The 14,206-nt window shown below is 44.2% G+C and overlaps 1 protein-coding gene across 3 annotated transcripts in view; it reads right to left on the bottom strand.

The window, feature by feature from the left end:
- The window catches only part of LOC132382570 (hyaluronan and proteoglycan link protein 3-like), a 55,935-nt gene that overhangs the window by 23,336 nt on the left and 18,393 nt on the right, over positions 1–14,206 (bottom strand). For 2 of the 3 annotated variants that reach the window (XM_059952907.1, XM_059952908.1), the window contains 3 exons: positions 11,928–12,293; positions 10,300–10,602; positions 2,484–8,333 (listed from right to left, as the gene is read on the bottom strand). In XM_059952907.1, coding sequence (XP_059808890.1) covers positions 8,047–8,333; positions 10,300–10,602; positions 11,928–12,293 — 956 coding nt within the window. In that variant the 3' untranslated portion in view covers positions 2,484–8,046. Of the gene's footprint in view, positions 1–2,483; positions 8,334–10,299; positions 10,603–11,927; positions 12,294–14,206 lie in introns of those variants that run through there. The other variant, XM_059952909.1, reaches the window with a different exon arrangement.

Below are 14,206 nucleotides of genomic sequence, written 5' to 3'. Positions count from 1 at the left end.
TCCAATCCATTTTAACATAATGTCTCACTTGTGTCACCCAGTAGCCTAATCACAGAATATAATGCCAAGTATTTGCACCTCACTTCCTTAGCATCCTCTTGGTTAGACACACCAGGGGTGTCAAGTATTTCACCGTAATGAGCATTTTTCTTCAGCAGAGAGAATATCAGGACCTTGCAATTCCAACTTAACCAAAATTAGAAAAGAGCAACAAGTAAGTATATATATATAAAAATAACGAGCAAATGCTAAGATTGGCATTGGTACGGCAAATGATAGCCTGCCGAGATATCGTCTGTTTTCCTAAGAGGCCTGAGTCCGCACTTCATCATTCAGCAGAGCGGCTTGAGGAAAGCACATCTTGCCATCAGTACCATGAAGCTCCTGTATTGATCCTAATGCACTTGAAAGCTGCCTCCCTGTCGGGGGGTGGGGGAGGGGGGAGACTTATCACTCCTTGTGCCTCTGTTCACAGTCAGTGAAGAGGACTACAGTCGTTTTTCAAAATACTTACAGGATATGTGCATCCTTACATTTTCACCTTTTGATTTCAGTTTAAAAAGAAAACAAGTACATTTAACCATCAGTGGTTAAAGAATCTTCCTCACCCTTTATAAATTTAAGCAGTTTATCGTTCTGATGATTAACTCTTCAATCGTAGGTTATGGGACAAGAGTTGCTTAATGGGATCAGTATAACTGGGTATCGACATTGAATGATGTGTCTAAAGGGGCTGTATGACTCTATACAGTAATGTCTGGCCCATACCCATATTGCCCATATAATTGACAATCAATGACATGGTTCCTTAAGGGTGTTATAGCTGGGTTTAGTGGTGGGGACAAGCTCCCACTACTGATTAAATGCTCCTAATGGTGTGCATCTCAAATAGCCTCTGACAACCACGTCCAACTCCTGGCCTTCACATGTGGCTTAGTGACAAAACCCAGTGAAATCTTTTCTACAGTAAGAAGGGGCAAAGATAGGTTACTGGTGCCGTAAAACCAGTCGCCTCCGGCAGATGGGGCTCATCCAGAAGGAAAACTTTGTTCTCAAATCCCCACTGCCTTGCGGCTATAGCCACTCATGGGGATGGCTTCAGTAGTAAACCCCAAGGGACAAACCTGGAGATGGATTCCCTAAGGCAGTCCTGCAGTGAGGTCAACAGTGACCGGCAACTCCTGCGACGCCACTGGTACAAAGCTGTATCCATCTCTGCCATTCACCAGCTCCATGGAGAGGGTGAGCCTGCTACATGGGCAACAGTTCACTCTCCATATCGAACTGCCCTGGCTTGCATAGTCGCTTGCATACCACGTAGACAGCTAGGACATAACATCCATGGTTGACCCTGACTAACGGAGGGCCTCAATGACATGAACTAATTGTCCCACGTAATGATTCAATACTACTTCCTTCCTCTCCATTCCATTGAAAGGACTGTTCTCTAAATGAGGAGAGAATTCAAAAATTGAAGGCACAGAGAGACATGGGAATCCTACCTCAGGATTTAACTAAGGCTAACCTGCAGGTTGACTCAGCAGTGAAGAGAACAAATGCAATATCTGCATTCATTTCAAGAAGAATATAACATTAAAATGAGGTAATCTTAGGTAATCCTAAGACTTTAGAATGTGTTGGTCAAAACACATTCTAGCCCCATTCCTATTGAAGGATGTGCTGGCCCTGGACGAGTTTCAGAGAACATTCACAAGAGGGAAAGCTGGAATGAAAGTCTTAATGTACAAGAAGTGCTTTATGTCTCTGGGCCTGAACTCAACAGAGTTCAAAAGCATGAGGGTGGATCTCATTAAGACTTACAGATACTGAAAGGCCCAGATAAATTAGACATACTGTATACAGGACATTTCTATTTGTAGGAGAGTATAGGATCTCAGGACTAGGCCTCAGAATCAAGGGACTTCCCTTTAAAACTCAAATGAGGAGGAATTTCTCTAGCCAGAAGATAATGAATTTGCATAATTTGTTGCAGCAAATATACACTCTGGTAAAGTCAGTTATAACTAATAAAACTTTTATGCTTCATGGTAGGATAGAAACACTAGCATTCACAGTAGGAACTTCCCTTAGCATCAAGCAAAGAGGAAAACTCTTATTGTAAAAATACATGGCATAGTCATAGAATGCTACAGAACTGAAACAAGCCCTTTGGCCCATCTAATCTGTGCTGAACTATTAATCTGCCTCGTCCCAACAACCTGCACCCGAACCATAGCCCTCCATACTACTCCATGTATTGGTCTAAAGTTGAGACCATGAGCAGAAAATATGTGTGTTGACAGAAGTTACCTAAATTTTTAGAAAGCATTATGATGTGGAAATATTTTATTTCAGTCGGCTTAAAATCAACCCTAAAACCAGTGTTGTTATCAGTATATTCTCTCAAAGCTGGTTTTCATGTTTATACAATGAAGACAAGTCTTGTCATTGAAAGGGCAGATAGTGAAAGAGTCAACAATGTATATAGATATGTTTTTTAATATAAAATAAAAGCAACATCTTAATACAACAGTATGCAGTAACCATGAGATAACAGGAAAGTGAAGAGTAACTATGGATCCAAATGAAGAACATCATTACCATGACCAAGATGGTCTCACAATGACGAATTTTGGTGTTTGACTTCACCCACTTCAACTTCTGTGCAGTCACCAGGTATTGGAAAGATCCCTGATCAGCCAATATATTGTGAATTTAAGATTACAATCCATATCTTCCACTGAGTGTACGGCATCACCCTTATTTCACCTTTATGTGCGGATCTCCTTGACAACCAGCTAAAGATTAGCTTGGTCTCCACCTATGCACTGGTGGTGCCTGTAGGTGAGTAGGTTTATAGGCCGTCAGTTACGTACGAGAGAAGCCGCCAGCCGGTTTGTGCTAATGCATCTGAAGACATCTCGGGAGGATTTTTTTGCCCCACGTGCCTCTATTTACATTCAGTCCAAGTGAACTTCAGTAGCTTTTCAATATACAAATGGGATTTGGTCACCACACATTTCCTATTTCTTGGTTTCAATTAGAAAAAAAGGCTTCTGAAACAGGATTTTTTTCCATTTGTAGGAATGGATGTTCTTTGTACATTCCATTAAATCACAGCAACCATTGATTTTCCATAATTAAAAGCAGTGTGTAAATGCACGTTGTTAAGAACTTTGCATTCTGCTTTTCTCCATTGCCACCACTCAACAAACAGTGCTACCACCATAGCACTGCTCTGGACTCCAAGGTCTATAGCCTCCTTGCTAAAGATCTCTGTCTAGTTACCTCTCTCCTTCCCTTCATAATATGTTTTAAAACCTAATTCTTTTACCAAGTAAATAATCTTCTCATGAGGCTCATTGTTGATCTTTGTTTCACAGTGTTCCCTCTTGGAAAGCTTGGGTGTATGTTAGGCATTAAAGGCATTATACAAATGCAAACATTTTCCCCTGGGAACTGAAATCAGGAATTGTATTCCCGAGAATTTCAAAAGTAAACATATGCACTGCAGTGCATAATTATAGTATATTCGTTGTAATTTTTTAATTTGCATTAAGGACAGTAAACCACCATTTCTGAGAATGATTTATTCCAATGCAGTAGGCTTATTGGACAGAGGAACAGCACCATGCCTCCCTCTGAAACAAGAAGTTATTACCCCTTAACCATCAAGCTTTTGAACAAAAGAAGATAACTACATTCACAATTGAGATGTTCCCACAATCAATAATCTCACTTTAAGGACTCTATCTCATTATTTCATGTTATTTACTTATATTTGCATTTGCACAGTTTGTTGTCCTCAATGCTCTTGCTCTTTCATTGATCCTGTTTACAGTTACTAGTCTATAGATTTGGTGAGTATGACGCAAGGAAAAAGAATCTCAGGGCTACATGTGGTGACATGTATGTATTCTTGATAATAAATCTTACTTTGAACTTTGAAGCCAAAAGGCTAAAAGAGCATTTGACACTATGTAAAGTACTACTTGGCATGCGTGTAGAAAGCACAGTCTTGTGGATAACAGGCAGCACCCATCAGAGGAGTTGGGGCACTTCGCTGTAATGAACAGCAGGGGTGTAGAAAGGAATAGCCATCTTCTAGACCATTCAGAGTCCATGCTCTCTAATGTAGGGAACTTACTATCCTAACATTACCTGTTCATCTACTGTAGGAAATTAAACTGGGAGCATTAAAAATAACAATAGAAGTGGAGAGTTCTTTCCCTTTAGAGTAATTACCTTTTATTTTAAACAGACACAGTTCTTGGAGATTCCACCGAATCTGTGCTATAATAGTAGATCTCTGTGTCACAGTGGAGAAGGGTTGCAGCTTTAGAAATCCTTATGAGATTAATTTCAGCGATGTGACATTACTGAATAAATACCACAAGGCAGCTTGAAATATTTAGTACAAATGTACGTTCAAACCCACGTTTACACAAATACAGTATGCACAACCTCAGTTGGCAGATCATTGTACAGAACTGCACTGTTTCCAAAAGTGATGTTTCCCCACTCTATGTTGAGATAGTTCACAACAGTCCCCACTCTGCACTGGGTTAGCTCGCTCACTTCTGCTCTCGTGCTGTGCTGGGACAGTTCATCTCTGCTCCCCTCTCTGTGCTGGGGGCAGTTCACTCCAGTTCCCATTCTGTACTGGGGTACTCACCTCTATTCTTGTTCTGTATGCTGGGATATTTCACCCTGCTCCCCCATTTGGCCTGAACAGTTCACCTCTGCTCTCCACTGTATACTGGGACATTTTACCCTGGTCCCCACAGCAAACAGGGACAGTTCACCCTGTTCCCCACTCTATACTAGGACAATTTCAGCTGGCTCCCCACGCTGTCTTGGGATGATTCATCCTTTCCCCCATTGGTGTCAGCATTATCAGGTTGAGATTTTGGTAAGTGTTGGGATTCGTTCTCTCTGCCATTTCTTGACTCTTTTGGAAGATACCTGTGTGTCCGAGCATCGGGTCAGAAGACAGAAATAATATTGTACTCTTCAATAGCATTACAGCATGGTGGTTGACTAGAGCATCTAAATAGATTTGAGATATAATATAGTCTGCTTTGAACTAATAAAATGTAATAAAATATCTATAAAAATTGGTAAAAAATTTAATACCCCACCTTCTTCCCTCCCTCTCCAGCCCATCCCCACTCCCACCCTCACAAGCCCCATGTTGCAGTCCCTCTGAATATCTAGTCATTACACTGCTTTACTTCCTGGATAACAGGCCAATGGAAGCCATTGGTTTCTCAGATGGTCAAATTGCTCGCTCTCTAAAGGTGAAATCACACAAATTGCTCTGGGAAAGCATTGAATGTAAACTGGTCCTGGAGTCCCACACCTGGAGCATGGAGGGAACGTTGGTTCCTCAAGGCTCATGGAGCAGATGTGCCTGAAGGGTCCAGGCTTGATGACCAGTCAAGCAAGGAAGAGTCCAAGAGTTTCACCATCAGCTTTGTTGCTCCTGATCTCAGAGAATCGGCCAGCGATGAACAATGATCATTGGACATATCAGCTCTTGGAGCTGACTGAGTGAGACAAAGAGCCTGTTTCTATGCTGCAAGAATCTCTAATTCAAACAGATCTGGGATATCAGAGAAGGTTATAATCTTTTTTTTTAAATTGGATGAGGGAAGGATTTGGTTCCATGGTACCCCTTCCTGTGGTTAAATAGCCAAAACTCATTTTCTACCTCATACATGAAAGTGATCTCTTAATAGTGTACCAAAGAAATGTCTAATCAAATCAGAGCTGAGGCCTTCAGGATATAAAGGGAAAAACACTAGAAGAAATATTCAACTGGCTCTGTTATGTCCTTCCTGATTTGGTTTGGTGGTTTATTTCTAATAACGAAATCTCGCTGCTTACTTGTAAGTTCATAGCTGTTGTTGACTACCTATTGCCATGCTGTTAAACAGTTAACCTTCGTCATCAGGTCGGCTATTTTATATCATTCGTACATTTCATTTGGTCGCTAGTAGTTAGAAGCACTGTGTTAGAAGTCAGAGGAATTTAAATCAATATTTGAATCTACATTTCGTGAGAACACTGTAAAGAACTGGCTTTTTACTCAGCTCCTTGCATACTGTAACGTGATGGAGAACAATAAAATGGCCTTCAGGCTACTATTACACCAAGACTGGAGCGTACTGGCCTGTCCAGCTTAAGAAAGCAGGGAAACTCTTGAGCGGGGCCAGGAAAGGCTCCATCCACTCTAAACTGGGCTCTTCTAAACCTAGGATTCACCAGATTTGGTTGCTTTAGGCTGATCAATGAGAGTGAAGCAGGTGTACGACAACTTCCAATAGGCCAGAGATAGACCAACTCAGAAATGATTGAACATATGACCAAGATAAACGCACACACACATAGCGAGTACGCCTGTGCATCTGCATGCATCTGTTCTATTTGTTAAGTTCCTCTCTACATCTCTGGACACTCCCTTGTTGACTTTGCGGCATACTACAGCTGGGGCACTGATCCCGGTTGAGCATGGTGGAACGTGCGGCAATTAAGTACAATGGTTTAAGGTTGGGAAATCATCTGAATGTGATCCAGTGTTACCTTGCTATGGGGATTAGAAATACCTTCAGTGTATCTAACGCCCAACAAGTTATCTATCATAAGATTGATCATCTGTGAAATGTTCATATTGAACCCTCAATGGGCCTTCACATTGAGGCTTGAATATACAAGTTGATTTTAAGGCCTAATTTAGACATACAATGCCTGGGCCTAGTTGTCTGGATGCAAAATTTGCAGTCAAAACCTGGACTGCAACCTTGCAGAACTGTGTATTAAATACATTTAGTTCACAAATATGCAAGTCAGGGTTTGCATCCTAAGATACGGCCCAGATCTTTGATTTGCTTGATGTATTCACTCTCGCTCAAGTACCTGCCAATTCTGAGGCCAACACTCCAACACAGTAGGGTCATTCCCCCTGAATAACGTCTGGTCACTGGGATTACTGTTGTAGCAGGAAGCACTGAATCTATCCAGAATCTTGGCTGAAGACACAACCGTGGCTGAACTAACAGGGAATTAAAAATGGATAGCAAAACAAAAGTAGGAAAGGACTTCTGAAAGCAGTGAGCTGAGGATTGGAGTAAGGGATTAGCTGAAACATTTTGGGTCATATATACATTAACTGACAGTGTAGTGACTTGAGATCCCAGCCTTCAGTATTAAATGCTTTATTACTGCTTCATTTTAATAGCCTCTCAAAACTCAGAGACAGCACAGACGATTATGAGGACGTTCAGACTGATTAGAAAAAAGGGAATGCAAAATGGTGCAGCTTGTGGAACCACTGCCTCACAGCCCCTGTGACCTGGGTCTTATCCTGACCTCCAGTGCTGACCGTGCGGAGATTGCAATCTCCCTGCAATCTGCGCGGGTTGCCTCTGTGTACACCCACACCCTGAAGGTGTAGGGTAGATTAGCTGGCCACTGCAAATTGCTCGTGGAGTATGGGTGAGTAGTAGAACCAGGGAGAGAGAGATCGAGGTTAATGTGGTGAGAATAAAGATGGGAGCAGAATAAACAGCTGGTTAAGGGCGGCACAGTAGCATAGCGGTCAGCATAACATAATACAGCGCCAACAACCCAGGTTCAATTCCTGCCACTGTCTGTAAGCTCTCCTCCTGGCTGCCTGGGTTTCCTCCAGGTGCTCCGGTTTCCTCCCACATCCCAAGGATATACAGGATAGTAGATATATTGGTGTTTTGGTGTAATTGGCTAGCATGGGGCAGTGGGCCAGAAAGGCCTGTTACCGTGCTGTACCTCTAAATAAAAATTTTAAAAATTAACTCTTGGCTTGGACAAAAATGGGATGGAATGAACAGCCTCTTTCTGTGCTACGTAACTCTTTCTCAAATGGATCTGGGATAGTATCAGGGAAGGTTATATTTTAATTTTTTTTTTAAATAACTTGATTTCACCTTTAAAGACGAGCACTAACACTGGCTCAATAAACAATACGGAAGGTTCGCCTGCGATCAACACAGCCGCTGCCCTTGCCGCTTAGGTCATTTTGAAGCAGAAAACCCCGAACTTCCCGATCTGCTTATTGGGAAAGCCGAAGGTACGAACCCCAGGCTCGGGAGGGCCGCACTTGGGCCGGGGGTAGTTGATGGGGTAACGGACACTGCCATCGGCCACCCAGCCAGCCTCGCAGCGGTCGAACTTGAGGAACTTCCAGGCAGCGTAGAGCTGGCCCACCTTGGCCATCTCGCCCCCGTCGTCCTGGCAGGCCTTGACGGCTTCATCAAAATTGAACTTCAGTGGGCGACGCATGAAGTAGAGTTTACCTAGACCGAGACACGAGGAAAGCTATGAGTGGAATTTGAGTTAGTACAGGTGCCAAGCAGTCAGACCAAATGTGTGCAAGGAAAACCTGCGTCCATTTAATAACCTGATCCACAAATCAAAAACAAAGCAACAAAACAATCAATGGAAGAACTCAGTGAGTCAGGCAGCATCTGCGGGAGGAAAGGAACTGTTGACGGTTTGGGCCAAAATATCAGTTTCAACCCAAAATGTTGACAGTTCCTCTGCTCCCATGGATGCAGAGTTCTTCCGGCAGATTGTTTGTTAGTCAAGGTTCCAGCAACTGCAGTCTCCTGGGTCTCCAGTGAAAACCAAAGAGCTGCAGATGCTGGAAATCTGAGATAAAAACCGAGATTACTGGAAGCACTCAGCAGGGCAGTGAGCATATGAAGAAATAGAAACTGTGAACTTTTAAGGTCTGCAATTCTTTGTCAGAACAACGAACTGAAATGTTAACTGTTCCTCTTTCAGCAGACTGGTTGAGTGTTTCCATTCTTTTCTGTTTCTACTTCCATAACTTGCCCGTTTTCTTTGGAGGTTTAGCTTGTCACCAAACTCTCTAATGAACTTATACAGATGTAACCTTGAAACTGGTTGCTTTATGGTCTGGTAGGGCAATTTGAATGAGCAGGAATGTAGAAGCTGCTGAGAGTAGTGTTGGCGCCCCGGTATGTCAAGGGGACATCCTTCTCCACCACTATGTAATCTACATGAAGCATTGCCTTAAGAAGGCAACATTTATCATCAAAGATCCCCACCATCTGCACTATGCCATCTTCTCACAAGCACCAGGGGGCAGGAGGTACAAGAGCCTGAAGTCTCACACCACCGGCTTCAAGTACATCTACTTCCCTTCAAACCTCGCTTCTTGAATCAACCAGCAAAACCCTAATGAAGGGTTACCCTCCAGATGAAGGGTTTCAGCCCGAAACGTCATCACTGCCTCCTCCCATAGATGCTGTCTGGCCTGCTGAGTTCTGCCAGCATTTTGTGTTTTTATTTAAAACCCTAATCACTACAGTTTTGCGACATTGTGACCATTTAGATCAGGTTGCATAAAAACAGACTTTGTTTTTTATGTTCCATTTGTGTTCTGTCTACAAAAAAGATGTATAGTTTATGTTTTGCTTGTGACTGTTACCTATCTAATGCTATGTGACTCTTATGTTAGTTTTTCATTGCGCCTGTGCATTGGACAATAAATTTGACAAAAGAAGACTTGCATTTATATTGCTGATCTCAGGAGCCCTGAAACGCAACCCCATGAGGTCCTAATCTGCCTCAGCTCGGGACCACAGATTCACCAGCTTCTCCAAACCCCATCAGTGCTCAGCGGAGGAACACCTCAGTCCAGACTACATTAAGACCACCGGAAGAAGCATAAGACTTCTGCACAAAGGAGGAATAATGAAATTGTGCCCCTGAGCTCATGGACCATTCAGAAACCTGTTCACTAGAGTAAGAAGCTGTTCCTAATTTGTTGAACGTGGGCCTTCAGCCACCTCCTCCATGATAGTAGCAACAAGAAGGGGTAGGAACATTAGCAACTTTTAAAATGTACATGGATAGGAAAGGTTTAGAGCAGGGGTTCCCAACCTGGGGTCTGTGGACCCCTTGCTTAATAGTATTGGTCCATTGCATAAGAAGACTTTGAGAACCCCTGATTTAGAGGGATATGGGCCAAACTTGTGCACAGGGGCCAGCTTAGATGGAATCTTGCTTGGCAATGGGGCCGAAAGATCTGTTTCTCTGTTGTATGACTCCTACGTCTTTCCATCCTTGGAAAATCAATCTACTTCATGCCCGCTCTGCAAGATCAGGAGCAGTCCACTCTCCCCCCCCCCGTAACCCCACTCAACCCCAAGATCTGAAGGCATTGCCTACACCCCCCCCCCCCATCCCCACACACCACATTACAAGCTCTGCTCAGCCCCCAAGTTCGCCCACCTTTCAAAGTCGAAGCAAAGCAGAAGACATCGAAGCGGTGCAGGTTCTTGTGGCGCAGCCCATAGTTCCGGAGCCCGGCCGAGCTCCCCTCACCGCCACAGGGCCCTCGAGGCACCGTGATGGGGTATTGGACTGACCCGTCCATCAGCCAGCCAGCATTGCACCAGTCTAGGCCCTCTTCCCACGCCTGGAACAACTGCTCGAAAGAGGCGATCATCGCATCTTGCTGCTCACAGGCTAGCTTGGCGTCGTGGAAGTTCAGCTGGTACCTGCCATGGCGCGGCTGGTAAGGGAAGACCACACCTGAAAGGCAAAGTCCAAGCAGCTGTAAGTCTCATGGAAACGGCGCAAAGGAGGCCATTCATTTCATCACGTCCACCACCTTTGCCAGTACTCAATGGAGGTTAGAAGAATGAGGGCAGATCTTAATGAAACCTACCAAATATTGAAAGGCGAACACAAGGAAATCTGCAGATGCTGGAAATTCAAGCAACACACACAAACAATGCTGGTGAATGCAGCAGGCCAGGCAGCATCTATAGGAAGAAGGTACAATCGATGTTTCAGGCGGAGACCTTTCATCAGGACTAACTGAAAGAAGAGATAGTAAGAGATTTGAAAGTGGGGGGGGGGAGGTGGAGATCCGAAATGATAGGAGAAGACAGGAGGGGGAGGGATGGAGCTAAGAGCTGGAATGTTGATTGACAAAAGGGATACGAGGCTGGAGAAGGGAGAGGATCATGGGATGGGAGGCGTAGGGAGAAAGAAAGGGGTAGGGGAGCCCAGAGGATGCGCAAGGAATTACAGTGAGGGGGACAGAGGGAGAAAAAAGAGAGAGAGAGAAAAAAAAGGGAAAAACTTAATGATAATAATAAATAAATAAATCAGGGATGGGGTACGAAGGGGAGGAAGGGCATTAACGGAAGTTAGAGAAGTCAATGTTCATGCCATCAGATTGGAGGCTGATATTGAAGGGCATAGATAGAGTGGACATGGAGAAATAGGACCAGAGGGCGTGGCCTCAAAATAAAAGGATGTCTCATTAGAACAGAGCTGAGGAGGAATTTCTTTAGCCCAGGGGTTTCCAACCTGGGGTCCACAGACTCCTTACTAATGGTGTTGGTCCATGGCATAAAAAAGGTCGTGAACCCCTGCTTTGGCCAGAGGTTGTTGAATATGTGGAATTCATTGCCACAGACAGCTATGGAGGCCAAGTCACTGGGTACATTGAAGGTGGAGGTTTGATTAGTAAGGGCATCCAAGGTCACAGACAGAAGGCAGGATAATAGCATTGAGAGGGATAATAAATTGGTCATAATGGAATGACTTTGAAGGCTTGATGGGCTGAATGGCCTCATTCTGCTCCTGGGTCTTAAGTCAACTCTGAAATCAATTCACTACCTCCTGGAGGAACTCAGAGGATTGAGCAACATCTGTGAAGGGAAACGGTTGCTGGTCCTGTCGCAGGGTCTCAACATGGAATAATGACCATCCCTTTGCCTAAACAAGTGCCGCTTGACCTGCTGAGTTCCTCCACCAGTTTACTTTATGAGAGTCTGTTCCCCCAGCTGCTCCGACAGGATGGCTGTGAGGCACACTCCACTCCACCCATTAGCACTACCGATTACCTCGTAGCTCCAGCTCAACGATGCTGCTCTCGTCCTCCAGGCCATCAATCACCTCGCACTTGTACATCCCATAGTCCTCCAGCCGCACGTCCGTGATGACCAGCGACACCTCCCTCTCGTCCAGCTGCTGCAGGTAGACCCTCCCCTTGAACTCCCCGAAACTTCGGTGCCGGAGCCCGATGGCCACGATCACGTCGCACTCCTTGGAAAAATCCATGTTGAGTTTGGACCATTTCACCCTGACCTTGCGGCTGCTGTTCACCGGTGGCTCGTAGCGGTAGCGACAGCTCAGTGTTACGTTCTCCCCTCGGTAGGCAAAGAGCCGGTCTTGCTGGGTCTCAATGTGCAGCTTGATGCCATTGTAATCTAGGAAACAAATAGGTTTACTATTGCCACGTTTACCAAGCTACAGCGGAAAGCTGTTGTTTTGCATGAAAGACTATTCTACACCTCCTGTATATGATCAAGTGGCCACTGAGTGTATGTTCATGGACTTCTGCTGCTGTAGCCCATCCACTTCAAGGTTCAATATGTGCGTTCAGAGATGCTCTTCAGCACAGTACTGTTGTAAAGTGCTGTCATTTTAGTTACTGTTGCCTTCTGCCTTCCTGTCAGCTTGAACCATTGTGGCCATGCAAATTATGTACCATTTAATCTAAATTTATTATAACTACACTTGTCTTCACTTTGCAATGTACAGGGCTTCTGCTGGAAAAAGTTAATTTCCACTGTTTTTCTGCCCCGTGTATGTTTGCCAATGACAACGTTAAACTTTTGACTGTCCCTGAGCTTGGCGGATTTCTCGAGCTTTTGAATCTTCTGCCAAAGGGATGGTGAGGGACTGAATTACCTAATTCTGCTCCTATCATACTGTGCAAAAATATTAAGCATATATAGCTAGGATGCTACAGTGTTGTAGTAATTTTATGTATTGCATTATACTGCTGCCACAAAAAAAATTCATGATATATATGAGTGATTATAAATCTGACTCTGATGTGGGTCTCTACTGTGGACTAAGAGCGGGAAGGGAGGGGTGAATCATGGTCGAGGAAAGGGGAGGGAGCAGGAAACACCAGAGAGACATTCTGTAATGATCAATAAACCAATTGTTTGACATCATATAACCTTGCCTGGTGTCTTTGTCACCTGTCCCACATCCCCCCTGCGGATCTCCACCCTCTCCATTCCCCAACATCGTTTGCTCCTGCCAGAGTTACGAAGTTGTTCTCTGCCCCACACTGACCGATACAGTACTGGGTAAAGGTCTTAGGCACCCCAGCTATATATATGAGCCTAAGACTTTTGAACAATACTATACGTCTAATGGTTTTGTGATTTTCAACAACAAACTGTTAGACTAGGACATGGGAAGATTGGTGTCTCAAATGGCCATTCCCTACTTGCCACTGTACCTTTTGCTGGATAGCTTAAACATTTGTCATCCTCTGGCACTGTTCCATCTCTCATTTAAAACCTCTACAACAGATTGGCCAGTTACCACCCCATTGTGGAGGCAAGTCAAATGCAAAATGTCCGCCGCATTTCCCATAATCAGATCAGTTACTCCTCTGTAATAATATTTCATTGGCTGGATTCTCTTTTGGCCATAAAAGACAGACGACATAAATCCTAGATCATTCTTTTTCACTTGGTAAACGGGTTAGTTATTGTCCCATCTACCAACGTATAATGTCATCTATACAGGCCATTTCATTCTATCAGTGCACTCAAGAGGTGCAAGGAGAAACAATAACAGAATGCAGCATTTTCTTTATTTAGAGATACAACGTGGTAACCAGTCCTTCCGACCTGACAAGTCCATGCCACCCAATTACACCCATGTGACCAATTAGCCTACTAACCCGTACTTCTTTGGAATGTGAGAGGGAACTGGAGCACCCAGAGGAAACCCATGCAGTTACGGGGAGAATATACAAACTCTTTATAGAGAGTGACGGAATTAAACTTGGGTCGCTGGTGTCGTGATGGTATTCTGCTAACCGCAACTTAATCGTGCTGCCCATTGACTATGAAGAGCCTTGAACTGAATACAAATATTTGTACATACAGTTTTGTGCAAAAATATTAGCCACATGGGTTGGTGCGAGGCCTAGTGGATAAGGCATCGGCCTAGTGATCTGAAGGTCACTGATTCAAGCCTCAGCTGAGGCTGCGTGTTGTGTCCTTGAGCAAGGCACTTAACCACACATTGCTCTGCGAAGACACCGGTGCCAAGTTGCTTGGGTCCTAGTGCCTTCCCTTGGACAACATCGGTG

Source organism: Hypanus sabinus, chromosome 28 (assembly GCF_030144855.1).
Source record: "Hypanus sabinus isolate sHypSab1 chromosome 28, sHypSab1.hap1, whole genome shotgun sequence".
In the NCBI taxonomy this organism is placed as follows: Eukaryota; Metazoa; Chordata; class Chondrichthyes; order Myliobatiformes; family Dasyatidae; genus Hypanus; species Hypanus sabinus.
Note: the sequence above shows the minus strand (reverse complement) of the source record. Positions and strands in the feature narration are given on the sequence as shown.